Raw genomic sequence first — 21,245 nt, 5'->3', positions numbered from 1 at the left:
CTTGTCAGAACATTTTCACATGCTCACTTTACAGCAGGTTCTACCATTGCTCAGTCAGGGAGATTTTCTCGCAACACTAGACCTAAAAGACGCGTACTTTCACATACCAATACATCCTGCACAAAGGAAGTATCTCAGGTTTACCATACAAAATCAGCACTACCAGTTCAAGGTACTACCTTTCGGGGTGACAACAGCCCCCAGGGTGTTTACCAAGTGCCGAGCAACAGTAGCGGCGCACCTCAGAAGAAACCATGTCCACGTCTACCCCTATCTGGACGACTGGCTCATCCAAGCAAAGTCAGTCCAGCAATGTGCCAGCCACATGTCTCGCACTATTCACCTCCTGCACAGCCTCGGATTCTCATTAAACTACGCAAAGTCTCATCTCCAACCCGCTCACGTACAACAGTACCTAGGAGCGACGATAAACTCTCTGGCAGCAAAGGCACAGCCAAACTCAGCAAGAATCAACAGCATTCAATTACTGAATCAGAGATTCAGATCCCAACACCCAACAGATCCCAACACTCGCTCCCAGCATGGGTGTTTATGCAGTTGATAGGCATGATGGCCTCCTGCATCTTCATAGTCCCTAACGTGAGACTACACATGCGTCCGCTTCAGGAGTGCTTAGCACGGCAGTGGAACCAGACTCAAGGACAATTAAAAGACCTAGTGTTGGTGACCGGTCGCGCATACAACTCTCTGCATTGGTGGAACCCACACAACCTTTGCAGGGGACGACCGTTCTAAGAGCCTGTACCACAAGTCGTGCTGACAACGGACATCTCTCCTGGGCTGGGGAGTTCGTCCTCCATTACACAGTGTAGGGACTATGGACGACACAGCACAGAAAGATGCACATCAACCTGCTGGAACTGATGGCAATCTTCATGGCAATAAAGGCGTTCAAGGTACATCTGTGCAACAAAGTTGTGTTGATCCGGACGGACAACATGACTGCCATGTACTACATACAGAAGCAGGGAGGGACACACTCTCCACAGTTGTCACACCTAGCGCAAAGCATGTGGAGGTGGGCCAGTCAGAGGAACATCTTCCTCATGGCGGAACACCTCCCGGGCAGGGACAACCAGATGGCGGATCTGCTCAGCAGACACAGCCACCAGATGCACGAGTGGGAGATCCATCCCTCAGTGCTACAACCGTACTTCCAGCAGTGGGGTCACCCAGACATAGACCTGTTCGCCACAAGGGAAAACGCAAAATGCCAAAGCTTCGCCACCAGGTTCCCACATCCACAGTCTCAGGGCAATGCGATATGAATGAACTGGTCAGGCAAGTTTGCGTACGCTTTTCCCCCAGCCCCGCTCATACCACTAGTGGCACGCAAACTGCGACAACACTCCATGACACTCATCCTAGTTGCTCCAACGTGGGCGAGGCAACCGTGGTACACCACGTTTCTAGAACTTTCCGTGGTGCCTCATCAAAGGCTGCGATTAACACCCAGTCTTTTAACGCAGAGCCATGGAGACATTCAGCACCCAGATCCGCAACAGTTGAACCTTGCGATCTGGCTCCTGAAGTCATAGTTTGGTTAACTAAACTTGCCTCCTGACTGTATGAACATTATCAAGGAGGCAAGGAGACCTACAACCAGAGCTTGCTATGCGGCGAAGTGGAAACTACTTGTCATCTATTGTACCAATAATGACATAAATCCACTAGATGCATCTACTCAAAACAGCATATGTTATCTGTTACATTTACATAGATACAATCTGGCCTATAGCTCCATACGTATACACTTAGCTGCGGTGGCAGCTTATCTTCAGAACAGGCAACACCTTTCACTCTTCAGGGTACCTGCTATTAAAGCTTTTATGGAGGGACTCAAACAAGTGATTCCTCCAAGACACCCACCTTCACCTGTCTGGAACTTGAACGTGGTTCTAACCAGACTGATGGGACCACCTTTTGAACCTCTCACTCATGTGAGATACAGTTCCTAACGTGGAAAGTGGCTTTCCTAGTGGCAATTACATCACTTAGCAGGGTTAGTGAGCTACAAGCCCTAACTATTCAAGAGCCATTCATACAAATTCATGCAAACAGAGTTGTACTGCGTACAAACCCTAAATTTATGCCAAAGGTGGTATCCCAGTTTCACATCAATCAAACTATTGAACTGCCAGTATTCTTCCCAAATCCAGATTCAGTGGCAGAAAGAGCTCTACATACACTGGACGTTAAAAGAGCTCTCCTGTACTACATAGACAGGACAAAACCTTTCAGAAAAACTAAACAACTGTTTGTTGCCTTTTCACCACAGCATAAAGGCAACCCCATTTCAAAATCCGGTATAGCCAGATGGATTGTTAAGTGCATACAAATTTTCTATCAAAAGGCTAAACGCACGTTAACAGTTCCCCCAAGAGCGCATTCCACACGCAAGTTAGGGGCATCCATGGCTTTCCTAGGAAACATTCCTCTAGAGGACATATGTAGAGCAGCCACATGGACTACCATACATACATTCACCAAACACTACTGCGTAGATGTGCACTCCAAACAGCAAGCAGCGGTAGGACAGGCTGTACTCAGAACTCTTTTTCAGGCTGCTGCAGCTGGCACGGGCAACCACCGCTAAGGGGGAGACTGCTATACATTCTATGCACAGATATGAATTCAGCAGCCCACATGCCTCGAACGGAATATGCTACTTACCAGTATGCATCTGCTCTTGGCATGTAGGGCTGCTGACATTCATATTGCCCTCCCTCCTCCCCTGTGCCTGTCGCAGCTGTACCACTCAGAATTATTCTTAGTATGGACATCTCTTACTGTATCATACTCCATCCCTGCCACAATGGCGAAAAACAATCTGAGGATGGAGAGGATGCCCATGCGCACTGTAGACCGGGGGAGGAGCCACCTATCTCGTGATACTTCGAAGACTCTTCCAGGACAACAATGTGCAATCATCCGGACCCAACACTAGGCGGCGATCTATGCACAGATATGAATGTCAGCAGCCCTACATGCCAAGAACAGATGCATACTGGCAAGTAGTATATTCCTTTTCAACTTCATGATCACCATGACAATATGGCATAGGAACACGTGGTCACGGATAATGAGCAAGGATTGGCTCATCGACCAGGAAGCATAAAAACGACATCGCCCGTCAACCCACTATCCCATCATTCAATGCGGGAACGCCGGCTGTACACCATACTCGGAGGACGTGTACGCGGCTTGTTGAGAGGGAGAGCTAGTTCTTAAGGTAACTGATGCGTGGCCTGACATTCCATTTTGCACAGTACGTCTAAGCGCAAATGAGCTAAAACTGGCATTGCTTTTTCCTAGATTCATTTGTAAGACGGCAGTCCGACGTTAGCCTCTATGGACTTCACAATGTCTGATTAAGGTGAGACCCGCCCCTTCATGTCTAATTAAAAAGACCATAAGTCATGAACGTTTACGTTCTAACAGTCGACTATTCCTGGCAGGTGACCCTGATATCAGCAATATGACGAAAGGGGCTTCAGTCTCCAGTAAAGGCAATTAATAAGTGGGTACGAGTGAACCTCTTTCACATGGGAGATGTCCAGCCAGACTGACATTAGGTTTACAAACTGTGTTGTCTTATGTCTGTCTTTTCAGAATGTTGTCACATTCAAGTGTGAAGCCACAGATTTAATCAGTTCAGGAAATAAGGTAGGCGGATTGCACCGGTGGGTGCCCTTTTGTTTAACTACGGTCGGAGGTTTTGTAAATTTGAACGAGTTTTGTTTCATTCTCTTCTTGAACGTTACGGTCCTGATGAGAACCCGACGCACAGTTGGGTTTGAAACGCGTTGACCTTTCTGTTTTCCCTTGTCAAACAAATTTTGCAATATAATTGTTGTATTTACATAGCGATTGAGGCGTGAGCTGTAAGAAATATAGATTATATTGAATCATCTCTACATTTTACTAGGAGTATTCATGATTTACTGTACTGTTTGACGTTGGGATTTAGAACAGTTTTCACCAGAGCTGGGGGCATACAAAGTTATTTGCACCCGCTCTGGGCCTTTGTTTTGGATGGTGTGAGTGTTGATGCACGAGTGTCTGGCCAAATTTGCATGAGGTATGTGTGAAGGTTTATATTAATTGTATGCTGGTGTCGTATATGATGTAATGTAGTGTATTTTACATAGCTTTTCCCTTTGTTTTGTAATCATTCTTTTGATACACTTTTAGAAAGTATTATTGAAAAAGTGACATCTAAGAGTTGTCAAACCAACTGATGGTGTAGTAAAAAACGCAGACCTATGTGTTATTCGGAGGTTCTGGAATAAATAGTTGTTTTGGAGTTTCCCTCAGTATTGGCAATTGTTTTGTTTTGTTATACGGACTCAGCCTTACTGAGTAGAGTCAAGGCCCTTTGGTGTTTCTTGATTAGAGAATAACACATGGTATCTCCGTATATAAGTACATCTCACTCCCAAGAATGAGAGGGGGTCTTGCAGCCCCAAATCTTAAAATATATTGGTGGGCTTCATTGCTGAGCTACAGCCAAGGATTACTTATGTCGGATGATTCTCGAGTTACTGAAGGGGACGTCCCCTCTCCGCGCAGACTTATTCTGGGAGCAGAAACTGGTGAACATTTATGGCGACTAACATACGACAATCACTTCAAAAAAGTACGATTTAAAACACTGCTAGGTATCTACAGCGCTTGGTCTAACATCCGGAAATTACTTGGAATAGGCAGATACTCTTATTATACTAATCTCATCCGAAATTACAACCTCCCAGGAATATTTCATGATACATGCACGATCAGATGGATCAACACTGGGATTACACATTTGGGGGTATTTTTTTCACCATTGGCCATTAAATCTTTTGAGGAATTAAAGATGGAATTTGGGCTTGAACATAGGGATTTTTTTAAATATCTCCAAATTAGAGATTTTATAATAAAAAAAGGGGGAGGCAGGGCCGAGTTTCATAAAGTCCCGATTATAGAAGATATTATAGGTAAGACCCCTATGAAAATAGGAGATATTTATAAAACTTTAATCTCACTTCTACCAGATGATCTGGATAGACATAGTCTTAAGTGGCAAAATAAACTAAATATCACTATAGACGGCGTACAATTTATTTATTTTATTTTTATTTTATTTATTCGACTTATATAGCGCGTTATAACCCTGGGGTCTCTAAGCGCTTTATCAGGGTCAGGGTCCAAACATCAGGTACTGTGAAGGACAACTGTTAATAAAAAAGTTACAGAACACCCCATGCTTGCTGGAAAAGCACTGTTTTTAGTTTCTTTCGGAAGGCCAACAAATTAGTCTCCTTCCGTAGTTCAATTGGCAGCTTATTCCAGGCTGTTGGAAGCAAAAATGAAAAGGCCCGTCCACCTACTGTGGCCAATCTACAACGTGGTTGAATAAGTAGAGAGGCGTCAGCGGATCGAAGTGTCCGTGCTGGGCTGTAGGGAACAAGCCGAGATTTTATGTACATTGGAGCCTTACCGTACAGGGCTTTGTGAACAATACACAGTCCTTTGAACATCACCCTCTGCTTAACCGGCAGCCAGTGCAGTTCTTGCATAAGGGGAGATGCATGGGTATTCCTTGGTTTTTTAAAAATAAGCCTAGCAGCGTCGTTCATGACAACCTGCAGCTTATACAAGAGTTTCTGTGGCAGTCCTATATATAGCGAATTGCCATAATCTAGCCTAGCCAAGATCGTGGCAGAGACTGCCCGTCTCATGGTGGAAAAGGACAACAAAGGTGCAACTTTCCTAAGTTGTCGAAGGAGGCCAGTGCAGGTCCCTACCACCGTCCTCACTTGCTTTTGCATAGACAGCCTGCTGTCCACCTGGATGCCTAAACTCTTGACCACAGCAGCAGACCACAATCAGCATTTCAACTCTCTCAAACATCACTAATATCTTGAAATTACAGGCTCAATACTATAAGACTTTCTTTCAACTATATTACACACCGTCTCAGATTGCCAAATGGAGTATGGGTAAAGGTACGAATTGTCCAAAATGCGCTACACATGCCGCCGATATAGTACATATATTTGCCACATGTCACTCACTAAATATAATCAGATCAGAAATTTCTAAATTTCTTTCTGAAATTTTTCAAAGTCCAATTGTTATCACGACAACAGAAATAATGTTGGGATTAGAACAAGGTCTAAGATCTAGGGAAACACAGGGCTTGATATCTATATCTATGGCCATCTTTAGGATCTGTTTGGCAACTGGATGGCTGGATGCAACGCCTCCGCTATTTCAACAGTGGCGATCAAGACTTCTAGCTAGCTATAGCCTAGAAATAGCTATATACAGGAGGAAGGGGATACATAAGAAAAAAAGGGGTCTCGAGATTTGGGGCCCCCTAATCAATTGGCTGCAAAATAACGAATAATGATAGGGAACAAGTAACTTATAAGTCATGTGAAAATAACATGACTTAATAGTATGCAAACAAATGGACGAATGAATGTGGAAATAGAAAATAAACATCCCTAACTTTTATAATGTATGGATTTAATAATCTAGCTATTTTTCTTTTCTTCTCCTTTCCTTTTTTCTTTAACAATGTGCTAGTATGTCATTCATTATATGTTACCACATTTAGCACGAATTAGTGAAATAAGTGTATATATTTATGTTTTCGTAAAGAAATTATTGACCAAAAAAGTGTATATGCTGGCTGGGCATGGGTGGGGAGGGATTAAAGTTGGGAAGGGACTAATGCAAAAATGTACTGAATAAAGAACTGTTAAAAAAAAAAAAAAGGTATCTCCGAACTGAGGTGGCACAAGGTCCGTTTGAGCAGTGGGGAGAGCATTGGATAGATTTGTGCGCCTCTGCGGAGAACACGCAATGTCAGCAGTTTTGCACCCTCTAGTTTTTAAGGCGGCTCTCGCTTTGGAGACTCTTCATCTCAAGTGGAGCTCAGGCCTCCACAACGCCTTTCCGCCCATATCACTCCGCCTCAGTTCTCAGGATTTATTTTGGAGTTTGTAGAGCGCGCAGCTACCTCCAGCAGAGGTATCCCAGCGCTAATGTAATTGAGTGACCCCGCGCACAAGTAGGCTTAGTGACTGTTGAATAGCCAGGCTTTTAGAGCTAGTCTGAAGGCGGTTTCAGGTTCATTCAGATTGGAAGGGCGTAGCATTGTATTCCACAGTTTAGTGGTCCTAATTGCAAACGCTCTACCGCCTTCCCTCGCCTTGTGATATTGTTGGGGGGATGGGGGGGGGCTGCAGGTGGTTAGATTTCAGGACTTGGTCATGCTGGTAGTGTTGTAGTCTGACTCCCAAGAAGGCCGGGCCTCTGCTTCTGGTTGCTCTGTAAGCCAGGGTATGTGCCTTGAATTCTATTCTCTTATGACTGGTAGCCAGTGGAGGCTTCTTAGGTGGGGAGTGATGGAGTGCCGGTAAGGCACCTTGCAAATCAGTCTAGATGCTGCATTCTGTATCGTTTGCAGTCTGCAAATCAGATATGCAGGAAGTTCCAAGCACAGGCTACTGGCACAGTCCAGATGGGATGTAATAAAGGCATGAACCACCGTCCTCCTGCAGTCCCCGGGAGGAAGTGGAGCCATTTTTGCAGGATACGGAATTTCCCGAAGCAGGAGGAAGAGACTTGCCGAATCTAGGACTTGCTAGAAAGGGCATCATCAAATCTGAAACCCAAGTTTCTCACTGAGTCTACAGGCTCAGGAGGGGGGTTCAATTCTTGAGGCCACCAAAGCCTAAAGGGTGGAGTGGCATGTTTGAAGAATAGCACCTCCGTTTTTCCTGAATTTAGGTTTAGACCTCTTTGGGTTATCCAGGCCGAGATGTGACTTGGACAGCTTCTGAAGTGTATAAAAGCAGCCTCTGAGTGTTCTTTAAAAGAAAACAGAAGGGGGCGTGGCCAAGATGGCGGGCTGAGAGGACGCTCGCTCTGTGAGCTCCCGTGATCCAGGGGCCCTTGCACCGCTCTGTGTTGCTGATCACCTCCAGATCGGGCGGCACCCAACACCTAGTGCTGCCGAACACTCAGCGACGCTACCCGGAGCCTTGCGGTGCCCTGCGGACCCACCGGTGCAGCGCTAGAGGTTCCCCAACACGAGGACCAGCAGAGGGGCTGGCGGAGACCAGAGCGGCTTGGAGCTGCTGCCTGCCGGACTGACTGGAGACGCCTTCGGTGCCACAGCGGGGATCGGAGAAAAGGAAGCGGACCCAACGCAAGCCGCTTGTTGGGTCCGGAAGCGGCGACACTGATCGGACCGAGTGGCGCCTCGGCCGGAGCAAGCCGGGGGAGGAGCCAGAGGAGGGCCGCTGCGCCGGGCCGAGGATTGTGCGGCCTAGTAGGCCTGTGTCGGCGTCCCCTGGCCCCCCTTTTCAGAGCCCCCGTTTGGAGAGCAGAGACGTGTGTGAGCCCAGAGGCCCCTGCAGGTGCCACGACGCGCGAAGACACGGCGATCGACCTTCGCCTTGACCCGGCTCCAGAGCGGTCCTCTCCATTCGACCCGCGGAGCGGGGCCACTACGCGAGCCCGCGGCTTTGCCCGGATGTGGGCCTTTGCTCGCTCACTCTTCCCGTGCGGCGCAGCCACCCGACCATAGGAGCGGACATCCCCCTGGTGACACCCTCGGGGACGTGGGGTGCCCTGCACTCCGCACTAAGAGGCACGGCGATTGACTTTGCTGTCGGAGACCGAGAAGGGGGCCGGCGGTGACGCCTCTCACCTTCGCACTGTGGGAAGGACCCCGATTCCAGCGGGGTTACAACCTGGAGGAGAGTTCGGTGCCCTGCACGCGCTGAGGTTCGCCCGCTGCGGGGAGTGGCTTTCTCTGCGGCCAACGCTATCAACACTTGGCTTCGATCTCACAACGCGGCAGAGGTGATTTGCTGCGGGGAGCGGACCACTATTGTTTCCCCCGCACTGGCGTTCCCGCTGTCCTAAGGACCAGTGGGTTGGAGTGAGACTGGGCAGCGTTACTCGTGGGAGAGCTGTGGTACCCGTACTTTGTGAGACATTTTGTCTTCTGACTCCTCAGCATCGCGCAGGCCTTAGCAAACGCAGTCCCTCCTGTCGCACCTCCCTAATCCCGCAATGTCAGGCAACGGAGGGGGCAAGAAGGGTGACCGTGCTTTGCCGGAGATGCTGGGCAGGGGTGCCCCGAGACAGGATAGAGGTCAGCCAGCCCTGAGCCCCTCTACCACTTCACGAGGCGCAGAAGGCGGGGAACCTCCAGTGACCAGATCTTTCCTGGAGTCGCTGTTCAGCTCACTCAGGGAGGACTTCCAGACACTGAAGCAGGAGGTGGCCGGGGAGGTCCGTGAGGTTCGGAAAGAGGTTGACTCCCTGGGGGGGAGAGTGAACACGGTGGAGGAGGCCGGCCACTCCCGAGATGAGGAGATTGCGCACTTGCAGCAGGAGGTCTTGCGGCTCAGGGATCAACAGATCGACCTCCAGGCCCACGCCGAGGACCTTGAGAACAGGTCTAGGCGCAATAACATCCGGGTCCGTGGAATTCCATTTAAAGAAGTAGAGAACGTAGCCGCCTACCTGAGGGACCTGTTTCTAGAAATACTGGGCGAACCTGGAGACTTCCCAGTTAGAATTGATAGGGCACACAGAGTGGGCCTGCCACGACGGACCTCAGCACCGCCCCCGGATATTTTGGCCTTCCTGCCGGACTTCCCTTTGAAAGAGCGGATTCTCCGGGAGTCCCGGCGACAGCAATCCCTGCGTTTCTGGGGTCATCAGGTGGCCCTGTATCAGGACTTGTCAACGATCACGTTGCAGAAACGTAAGGCATTCAAAATAGCCACAGATTTCTTGCGAGAACATGACACGCAGTACTCCCGGGGCCACCCCTTTCGGCTCATCTTTCGCTGGAACGGTACCCTGCATCAGCTCCGGTCCCTCCAGGACGTTTGCGGAGTGTTGGGAATTACCGCGACGGATGAAGACGCTCCTACGCCCCGTCGTAGGCGCAGCACCAGGGACGGTTGGCCGACGCTTCAGGGACGGCGATCCCCACCTCCGCCCACGAGACCCGACTCCCCTACTATCCGGGCAGAAATGGACAGTGCCATACGGGAGGTGTCCAGAGACATGACGACTGGTGATGTGGCCTTGACGGCCTGAGCATACTTCGGGGGGAGATCGTATTGGCCTCATCATCATTGCAGGTGCGAGGGTTCTGGGGACGAGGGGCGGCGGGAGGGAGTGTGTTGTGGCTGGACGTCCACTTACATAACTTTCCACTGACTTGTCCGTTGCGGACCAGACTGGGACAATGGAGTTCTTTGAACGGTTGGGTGTGAGGGGGGTGTGAGAGGGAGTTGATTGTGGGGGTTTTGGGTTCGGGAGTTGCACGAAAGAGTGGGGGGTGGGGTGCAGTTGGGCTGTAGGAGGGTAGTTCTCAGGGCGGGGGGGGGATCGGGGACTGTACTGTGCTGTGGTGGCATTTGCTCTCACCTCACACCACCTTTTCGCATTGTTGACACTGAAGCCGCCCCTACAGGGCTGTGACCAACTCGTAAAGCACTGCCCGTATCCTTCTCGCTGATGGCCCTTAAGATTGTTACTTTAAATGTGAAGGGGCTGAATAACCTAGTCAAGCGGAAGGCAGTGCTGTCCCTACTTGATGACGCCCAAGCAGACATTTGTCTCTTACAAGAGACCCACCTCCTAGCCAAAGACTGCCACAGGCTGCGGTCACCGAAATTCCCAACACAGTTCTTCTCATCCGGTAATTCCAAAACAAAGGGGTTTGCAATTTTGGTGTCTAAGAAGTTTAAGGGAGTGATCTTGCATAAAGTATCAGAACAGAAAGGCAGGCTCCTAGCTTACAGGGTCAAGACGGGAGGTCTGGTGTTCACTGTAGGCTCGATATATAGCCCCAACGACCACCAAGAACAGTTTCTACGCACGGCCCTAGAGGACGTGGCGACCACTCTGGACAGACATATTGTTATTGGAGAGGACCTGAATATGGTCTACGACTCGTCCTTAGACAATGTCGACGCAGAGACGCCTGCAGTCAGGGGAGTTCTCGCAATTGGCCAGATCCCACTTGGAGGATCTTGATTTGCATGATCTGTGGCGACGCCTCCACCCCACGGCCCGAGCCTATTCCTACTACTCGCACGCCCACAAGTCCTACGCAAGATTAGACCATCTCCTGGTGACGGGTCCTATCTACGAGCTAGCCACGGCCTCTGAAATAGGGGTTCTTTCACTATTGGATCATGCCCCGGTGGCGGGTACTTTCCAGCTGCCTCCCGTGCCTCCCTCGAGAGGGGTCTGGTGCCTTAGGGACACCCTGCTGCACAAGCAGTCTGTAGTGAAACATATATGTGACTCGATTGGCGAATACCAACGACACAATGATAATGGAGACACCACTCAAGCGACACAATGGGCCGCCTTGAAGGCGGTACTCCGCTGCGAGTTTATCGCCGTTTCCTCAGCAGAGAATAAGGAACGGCAGCAAAAGAGGGACGAACTAACGTGCAAGGTGAGGGAGCTGGAACAGGTGCACCAGAGAACCCCCCCCCCCCCTCCCCCCCGAGTCTGGAGGCAACTTAAAGCCGCCCGGAAACTCCTTTCCACACTAGACATGGATAGTGCGGAATACGCGGTGCTACGCCTGAAACACGCGTACTACACTGGCGGTGACAGATGCGGCCGGCTCCTGGCGAATAAGCTTTGCATACAGCACAAGAAACACCGGGTGAAGGAGCTGTCGGTTCCCGGCGGAGTGACGGCCACAGAGGATGACCAGATTGCGGACGGTTTCCGTCGGTACTACGCCGATCTATACACGGGTGCGCCCTCCTCGGCGCAAGCCGAGGCTGACTATCTGGAGTCGGTCGATCTCTCCTCCCATACCCTGGAATAAGCAGAGCACTTGGAACGGGAAATCCGGATCGAGGAGGTGATCACGGCTATTTCCCTACTCAAACATGGGAAGGCCCCAGGGCCCGACAGATACACCCCACTCTTCTACAAAACGTTCTGCCAAGAATTGGCGCCGCTGTTGACGCGCCTCTTCAATTCGTTTTCTGAACGGGGAGCTATCCCTCCGGACCTACTCCAGGCGACAGTGTCGGTTATCCCTAAGCCGAGTAAAGACCGGACTGAGTGCGGCTCCTACCGGCCGATCTCGCTCTTGAACGTGGACCTCAAGCTGTACACCGGGGTCCTCGCGGCGCGTCTGGCACTCCACCTGCCGGGGTTGGTAGATCCGGACCAGGCAGGGTTTATTCCCAGTAGGCAGACGGTTGACAATACCAAAAGGGTGATCCATATCCTGGAAAAGGCCTCCCGTATTCCTGGGGAACGTATGCTTCTCTCTATAGACGCGGAGAAAGCGTTCGACCGGGTGCACTGGCCCTACTTGGAGAAGGTGCTATGTAAACTGGGCATGGGGGAGAAATTTTGAGTCCTGATATTCAACTGCTATAGATTCCCGTCCGCGGTGGTGAGAGTGAATGGTTGCAACTCCCAAAAGTTCGCGATAGAGAGGGGCACCAGACAAGGGTGCCCGCTGTCACAGCTGTTCTTCGCCCTCTATATGGAGCCGTTTGCTCAGAGGATTCGTCAGAACCCTGATGTGAAGGGCGTCCGGATGGGGGGGTATGTCCACACCGTTCGTCTCTACGCAGATGACGTGATTTTGACGCTTGACAATCCTAGAAAGTCGCTCCCTGCTTGCATCGCCGAGTTGGAAACCTTCGCTGCAGTGGAAGGTTTCAAAATGAATATGGGGAAATCGGCGGCCCTTGATGTCTCACTAGCCGCCACCACGAGACTTGAACTACAGAGCCTCTTCCCAATGAGCCGGTCTAAGGACCTGGTGCCCTCTTTACCTGCCATGGTAACAGCCAACTACACGGCCTTACGCAAGAAAATTAAGGAGTAACTGACCCGCTGGAACAAGGGGACGCTGTCATTGCTGGGCAAAATAGCCGCGGTGAAAATGACCCTCCTACCGCAAGTCCTGTATCTCTTTCGGGCCCTACCACTTCAACCCCCGAAGGGGTGGATTAGACAAGCCCAGGCGGATATCGCACGCTTTGTTTGGCAGGGCCGTAAACCCAGACTCAAGAGAGCCTTGTCCACGCTGGCACCTGAATCCGGAGGACTCTGCATACCGGACCTGCACAAATATTTTCAGGTGGCGCAACTACAGTATTTGGTGGAGTGGAGCAGATGGGAATCTGATAAACATTGGTTATTCCAGGACCAGGCAGTGGCAGGCAGAACGCTACAGGAGGTACCCTTCCTGCGCAGAGCCCACCACCACCCCACCCCCCCCCCCCCCCCCCCCCCCACCCACCCCCCCAACCTCTATGCGTCCTTTATTACGCGAGTCCCGCTTCGGGTCTGTGACGCCGTGAATGATAAGCATGAGCTCACCACCTTCCCGTCACAGTTCACGCCACTGGTCGAGAACCTGGACTTCCATCCTGGAATGGAACCCGGAGCCTTCGCGCTCTTTCGGGCGGCTAGGTGCAGTGCACTGTTTCATATGTATGGCCCGGAGGGCGCCAAATCCTTCCAGGACCTTCGACGGGAATACCACCTGCCTGAGACGGAGCGCATGAGATATTTGCAGGCGCGTCATTGGGCACTTCAACCGCAGGTGCGTGACTTGGCAGACCGGAAGCTCACACCTTAGGAGATGTGGCTGGCGAGGCGCTCCTCGGACTCCAAGCTCATCTCAGATCTGTACAAGCTCCTGCAACCCCCCCCCCCCCTTTTCACATCTACAATCCCGGTTGGGAGCGGGAGCTGGGAAGGCCGCTGATCCACACAGATTGGGATCACATCTCCTACCGGGCAAGACACTCCGCTTACCATACTGGGCTCACTGAAACGTTCACTGATATCCACCTACTGGTATTACACGCCGGAGAGATTGCACGAAATGAATCGTAACATTACACATACCTGTTGGCGAGATTGTGGACAGATTGGCACGCTTACTCATGTACTATGGGAATGCCCTTTATTGAGTCCCCATTGGAAGGAGGTTTTGGATGAGATAGACCGGTGCTTCAAAATTTAATTGCTTTGCTTCCCCGCCTATGTCCTGCTGGGCTTGCCCAACGGCCTGATGTATCCCCTGAGATCTAGGAAAGGTAGACAGATAGCGATCGCATTGGGCTCGGCGATCCAGAACATACTCATTTACTGGCGCACTACCACGCTCCCCACTACTGTCGGTTGGTTACACAGGTTGTGGCATGTCCTGGGAATGGAGAAGCTGTCCCTTATGGTAGCGGGGGAGGTGGACAAGTTTGAGGAGCTGTGGCTGCCATTCCATACCTTATTACAATCAGAATTCAAGGAAATTACCTGTCCCCGGTATCTCCGGCTGCTACGGCTAACATCCCTGGTTGCTCCGTCCACCTGAAATGCCCGGGAGGAATGTAAAGCGGGAGGGGTGAGCACATTGCAGAGATGGTGGAGAGGGGCGTCTTTAGCACAGTAGGGGGGAGGGGGGGAGGGACCGGGAATGGGACGGGAGGGGAGGAGTTGGGTAAGAGGGGGTTGGTTCTTGGAATTGTCTCCACCGCATGTGCACCTGACACCAGGCTCTGAGGAATGTTGTACCTGCCGCACCATACTCGCAGGTTGCACCCCTGTAGCGGACTCTTCGCACTATCACTTTGGAGACAATTGTATCTGTTTGTTGGTATTGTTTTTAATGGTGCAATAAAATACTTTAAACCTAAAAGAAAACTGAAGCTGGGTATTGTCAGCGTAAGAAATTACCTTAATCCCCAGGGATTCGATTAGAGCGGGGAGAGATGGACATTGAACAGGAGAGAACTCCATGCCGAACCCTGTGGGACCCCACAAACAAGGGGCTTCTGGGAAGAGACAAAGGGACGTAAGAAAACTTGTTGTGTCCAGTTCTCCAGGAAGGACCGGGTCCAGGGGAGGGCCGTACCCTGAATTCCCAGAAGTTTTAGTCTCTAGGAGAATCGGATGGGCCACAGTGTCGAAGGCCACAGACAGATCCAGCAGCACCAGCATTGCTGCGTTGCCCTGGTCAGTAGTTCCACCGACACTTCCTGACACTTCTAGGATTGCAGTCTCCATGCTATAGCCACCTCTGAAGCTGGATTGGGAGTCGTGGAATCGTTTGAGCTACTGAGCATGGCCATCGATCCACCAATCAGGCTGCCCCTCAAGGCTCTATAAATCATAATGTTACTAGACCTGCAGGTCTAGTAACTTGAATATTCTAGTAGACCTAACTGTAATGTACTTGACCCGTGTGTGAACTGGTCTCAAATTGTATGATCCTAGACCAATATTTTATCTTATGAAGCTACCTTTTTCTTCATTATCACGAGAGCAGCTCAAATATTAATGTAAACTTTCTGATGTATTTAAGCTTTTTATTTTCTAGACTAAACGTTTGCTCCATGTATAATAAGAATCAAGCCCACATATAGGTTACACATGATCACGAGCGTGCCTCTTAGTTCACTAGCCGCATTATCATCCGGTCAGGGGCAGAAATATTTACCAGTTCATGTTTAAAAACTCACTTTTCATAAATCTATTAGTAAAGCATGTGGTAGTGCAGTCATTTACAGATGGCATAATTTCCACAAAACCTTCCCACTAATATGTAGTTTTAACTAATTAAACTTTATAGTGCATAAAGTGTTTGGAAATTGGTTTTCAACAAAAATATTTTGATGCAAAGAAAGGTCAGGCGGTGCAGAAGTGCACCTTCTCCCGGTGGGACGTGCTCTGCATGAAAATCTGTTTCCCATTGGCAAAGAAGCCGCCTCATGAATGCTTGCGAGCTCATACCACCAGACCTAAAGCTGCAACCATTGCAGAGCAGTGGTTCACGGCTATAGACAACGGTCCAGAGATCCTGGTACTGGATGGAAGTGCCTCTTGAGTATGTTAGTGATAGAGGAACTGCGCTCGAGGCTTTGCGGAGCCCTGGATATCAGTCAGTCTATCAGGAATGTCTGCATCTCTACATACCCTCCTCTGGGGATGGTATTGTTGGGTGTCTATTAATAGTTAAGGCATCTGTGGCTAGAAGTCTGTATCAGATGAACAACTTACTTACCTTCAGTAATGCCTTAACTGGTAGAGACCATATCTAGTCACAGATTCCTTACTGACCCAACTAGCCTCCCTGTTCTGCGGACAGATTTCTAGGGTCAGGACTGATCACTTAAGTCCTAGTTCGGACACACCAGTGTCGGGGCACTTTCTGGTTCAGTACTTATGATGTTGAAAGTTGTGAAAAAGTAAGGTCAGTGTGCCTGGGTGTTGCCTATATAGGGGCCACGTCATTCTGGTGCCGCCACAGGCTGACGCAGATCTGAACTATGCCACCTACCGGTGTGCAGGGGTACTGCTAAAAAGTCAGCTGGATCCAGTCTCGCTCCTGGGAAATTCAAAGATAAAGAATCTGCAGCTAGATAGTCTCTACCAGATAAGGTGTTACCAAAGGTTAGTAACTTGTTCTTCACAATCTAAATATACAATCTATCAATGGCCATTCATAAAGAGCACAGCTACCTCGACAGAGGTGTCCTGGCGCTGAAAAAACGAAATGGAGACTGAAGCTCCTACATACTACTGCTCTGTTCTGGCAGGAAACGTAAACATTTCCTGATAGATCTCATTTTCCCAAAACAAGCCGCAGAGATTTGCTTGACTTGTGCCGTGAGGGTGAGCTCCTTCTCCCACCTAACTCCAAGATTTCTAACAGCGTCCTTAGGGATGGGTGGGAGGCCTCAACTCCCTTGGCCACCAGAAGCACAACACAGAGGAGATGCTTGACTGAAAAACAAGACCTCTGTTATGTTATGTCTTCATTGTTTCAATTTTTTTTCGTTCATCCAGCTTGCAATGTCCTTCAGGAATTCTTTAAATATATAAAATGCTGCTGTGGGTGCTCTTTAAAAGAACACAAATTGAATGTCATCCGCATAGGAAACTACATTCAGCAGGGCAAGGTAGATATTAAAGAGCAGCGGGCTTAAGGCAGAACCCTGAGGTACTCCGCATATAAGTTGTTTGACTGAGGAGAAATGGTAAAGGAAGACCTGCTAACCACGGTCTTCAAGATATGACCGGTTCCAATCAAGTGCCACCCCTTGCATGCTGATGTTTCAATCTTTACAACAGAATTGAATGCGACATTGTATTGAACGCCGCTGAAGGTCCAACAGCACTAATATGGCAGCTGAGCCACCGTCCACTGGCTTTCTCATCAAATCAGCTTCTTCTACCAACGCTGTTTCCGTGCTGTAGCCTGACCGGAAGCCTGACTGGGAGTCCTGTAGGAGACTGTTGGCTTCTACAAAGTCGGCTAGTTGTCGCTGAGCCAATTTCTATAGGATCAGTCCCGATAGCAGGGAAGTATGTCTAAAGTTGCGAAGTACTTCGGGATCAGCATTAGGTTTCTTCAACAGTGGTAACAGATAAGCCTGTTTTATTAGTGGTGAACGCTTTCAAGATTTGGTTTAGTACGGGATTAAGCCACAATAGTGGTTTAGGGTTCGAATGCAGGAAAGGGACAGAGGCAAAAGACTTTCTGGAGCGGTCTTTTATTCAGTTAGTAGGGCCCTTGAGAGGGATTTTCAATGTTATGGTTGTCCAAGGGGGAGGTGTTGATAATACAGTAGGTTTTTTGTTTCCGTTTGAATAAATCTTAAGAAGTAATTGTCCTAGTGTGTAGTAGGATTGAGTTCCATATCTTGTGGAAGTTGACTAAAGGACTCCTATCATTTTTTTTTTAAGACCAGGATTACTCCAATTTGTTGCTGCATCAGTCTGTGTGGCTTGCGGGCACAAAACCTGCCAAATGTAAAATTGACATGTTCTTTTAGAGATAGTAGGGCCTTACTCGAAGCTGCATTTTATGCAAGAATCAAATGGTAGGTTTCATATGTAAGAAGGTTGAAAGAAGTTGTTGGCATTTCTCACCTCATTGGTGGTTTCCTCTCTTGATTTATCAACCTTTGAAGAGATTCTAAGTCTGGTTTGTAGCAGTTATTGCTGCTTTTTCCTTGGTGCTTAATGCCACACGCTTCAGTTTCATTGGCTGACATGTCTGTGGTTGTATTGGATGATTGGTGGTTTGCTTCATGAACTGTCTTGTCACGTGTGGTTAATAACCTCATGGGAGTTTTGCAGTTTATTCCAGTTTGGAACGTTTTGCCAGTAGTCTGCCTCAAGAATTTGCTTATTTCTGATCATTTATAGCTTTAAAGATATTTTTAGTGGGGTTTGTTGCTTTGGATTTACCCAAAGCTCATGAGCTACTGTAGCATGATGTTGGTTAATATTTCTCATGGCTAACTTGCTCATAGACCGTGCTCATTCTTAAACTCTTGTCCTTTTTTTCAGGAAAACCTAGTCAGTACTTCATGTTACTGATTCGCTTTGGATCTCATTACATAGTGGCCACACCCCTTGCCAGCGTACAAGATGCACTTTGTGGAGATGCCATCGTTTTCCCTACTTCAGTCACACTGTAAGTAGTTTGTCTAGATGGACATGCTTTGGATCCTCTTTAATTACATGGCAAATGTTGACATTCAAAGATTGTTAAACTGGAGTAACTTCAAGTCCATGCTTTTTAGGTCGAGCCTAGAGTCAGCGTGCATGCACTGCTCTGAGGCTTTTTGTAGTGGAGCAGGTGAATAGAAGCTCAACCCATATTTGCTATTGGCTTTCGTCATTGTCCTAAATGCTGTCTTCTGATTCGTCAACAGGCTTCTTAGTCCCTCCTTAGTACCGCCTCTTCATTTGTCACCTCCCATTGCGATTGCCCCCTTTCTTTAGTTGTTACATGGTACTCTTAGACTGTGAGCACTATTTTCTTTAATGAGGTTCTTCAGTAGGGGATCTCTGTTATAGTCCTAATCTAGTGAATAGTCCTGCTCATGTGCGGGGACCCCGGAGCAATCAAAAATAATCTCTTAAGATATCTTCATTGCAATCCTGCATAGACAGAGAATTTAAAGACCAATAATGCAGCCTATACTTAAAAGGCTACACTGTCCAGTACTTCAACTAGAAACGCAAAGGATATTCCACCAACATCATTTTAAACAGTCTGCCAAGTTTCACCCTTAGAGGAACTTCCCCTTCACCAATTCCTTGGAATCCTAGAGAGGAAGGGATGGACAGACAAGCCCCCCATAGGCTGCCATTATGTGGCTTAAAAAAGGGATGCCGTGCCTTTAAGAAACTTTCCAGAACTTTCGGTATCCCAGAATGCACAGAACTTCCCTCCACTTTCAGTTCTTTTTTCCGGCTCCTGCTAGCAGGACCCTGGAGCATTGAGCTCTCCCTTTTTAGGTGTTCTAATCTTTTTGCACTTTTAAAGTCTTCAGAGTGTTTCACGTGACGTCATTTGGCCCCTTCTGCTCTTGCTGGTGTTTTTCTAGTAAGTTTAGCCTCTCTTTCTATCAAATATGCCATCCCTAGTTGATAGGTGTCCAGAGTGTGATGGAAAGAAGGCCAAATCAGACAAGCACAGGGAGTGCATTCATTGTCTGCCCCCTTCTCATGTCCCAGAGGATTGCGATATCTGCCAGCAGTTCTCCAATAGGACCCTGAGGGACAGGGAGAAGATTCTGCTTCAAGGATTGGAAAAGCGAAGACCGCGTGACCAAGGTGGGTCTGGGCATGAAGGGGCTCCTTCCTCTGCCTGTGCTGAGGCCTCTGGGGGGCTCCCCAGTAAAGAAAAGGCCAGAAAACAACACCATTCGTCGACGTCAATGGCGTCAGCGTCGAGAGGAATGACCACGGTGTGTTCCCCGTCTCCCCAGCGGCGGCGGCGTTCGATTTCGAGCAGATTGACGTTGAGACCTCCGAGGTCGGCGTCTAAGATATCTTCGTCGTCTAGGTACCACAGACGGCGAGAGGGGTCTAGCAGGCACCGGCGCTCGCCGTCGTGGTGACACCGCCGGCCGTCGTCGACTCGACGTCGGAGAAACGTTCATAATCGTCGAAAGATCTTCGACGTCGAAGAGGTCGGCGTCGACACGTTCGATGTCGAGGCGTTCGACGTCTAGGAACAGATCTGAGTCGAACGAGAGAGTCCCAGTCCCAAAGGCGTTCTAAGGCCAGGACAGAGTCCCAAGGCTCCGTTATCAGCCTTTCTTCTTCGACCACGGCGCCGTCGCTCGTCAAAGAGGCGGTCAGCCTCAAGGTCCCCTTCAAGGGTACGGAAGCCAAAGAGAGAGGGTGGAACAGTCTCCGGGCTCGGAGTACTCACAAGTTTATTTACCCTCTAGGCATGTAACACCGCCTCCTCCGTTATCTAGGGGCCTTCCTCCTCCGCTATCTAGGGGCCTTCCTCCTCCGCCTCCGAGGACACCTACACCTCCTCCTCTGAGGACTCCCACTCCTCCTCCTCCGAGGTCTTATTTGTTACATCTACCTACGTCACCCTCAGCCCTCCAAGGCCTAGGCTGCCGGCTCAGCCTCCACAACCCGCGCCTGTACGGCCAGTGGATCGTCCAAGATCCAAGACCAAGGAAGCCGAGGTCCCGCTCCGGACGGAGCAGGTCCAGAGATGATAGTCGGTCGTCTACTAGATCCAGACGATGTCACAGGAGAGACAGGACCAGGTCCCACCAAACTGAGTCGTCCAGTGCCAGGGACTATTCAGAGACTCTTTTGGATTCCCCTCGGACGAGGGTGTCTCCGGTAGACGACATTGCCTCCTTTCAGGAGGTTTTGTTGCGAGGAGCGGCAAAACTGGGCATCACGCTGACTGTTCCCATGCCTTTAACCTCAGTTATATTTGAGACCCTGCATAAGAAACAGCTGTCTCGTCCCCTACTACTTTTGGTGCCAGGGCTAGAAGAACTGGCCATGGACCTCTTCCTCATGCCTGCCTCTACGAAGTCTGCGCCGTCAAGACTACAAAAGAAGTACAAGGCCCCTTAGTCAGACCCGCCTTTCTGCGTTCGGATCCTGTACCGGACTCCGTGATAGTGACGGGGGCCAGGAAACAACATTCCACTGTGCCATTATCAACGGTGCCTCCTGACAAGGAGAGTCAATTAATGGACTCAGCGGCCAGGAAAGTATGTGGTACGACCTCCACGTCCATGAAGGTCGCCAGTGCCTCAGCGTTGTTGGGGCGGTACAACAGAGCATTGTGGGAGCCCTTGCAGCAGTTCGCAGAATATCTTCCCAGGAAGCGCAGAGAGGACTTCCAGGAGATCATCATG

At 49.6% G+C, this 21,245-nt stretch overlaps 1 protein-coding gene across 1 annotated transcript in view; it reads left to right on the top strand.

Annotated features, from left to right (window-relative positions):
* The window catches only part of LOC147664071 (anillin-like), a 278,145-nt gene extending 259,612 nt beyond the window's left edge, over positions 1-18,533 (top strand). The window contains exon 16 of the mRNA XM_086950003.1: positions 18,403-18,533. Within this exon, the coding sequence (XP_086806129.1) occupies positions 18,403-18,533 (131 nt within the window). The remainder of the gene's footprint in view (positions 1-18,402) is intronic.
* The last annotated feature ends 2,712 nt before the right edge of the window (positions 18,534-21,245 follow it).

The sequence above is a fragment of the Lissotriton vulgaris genome, unplaced genomic scaffold (assembly GCF_964263255.1).
Source record: "Lissotriton vulgaris unplaced genomic scaffold, aLisVul1.2 SCAFFOLD_2308, whole genome shotgun sequence".
Taxonomy (NCBI): domain Eukaryota; kingdom Metazoa; phylum Chordata; class Amphibia; order Caudata; family Salamandridae; genus Lissotriton; species Lissotriton vulgaris.
The sequence above is the reverse complement of the archived record's forward strand: the minus strand, read 5'-3'. Positions and strand labels throughout refer to the sequence as shown.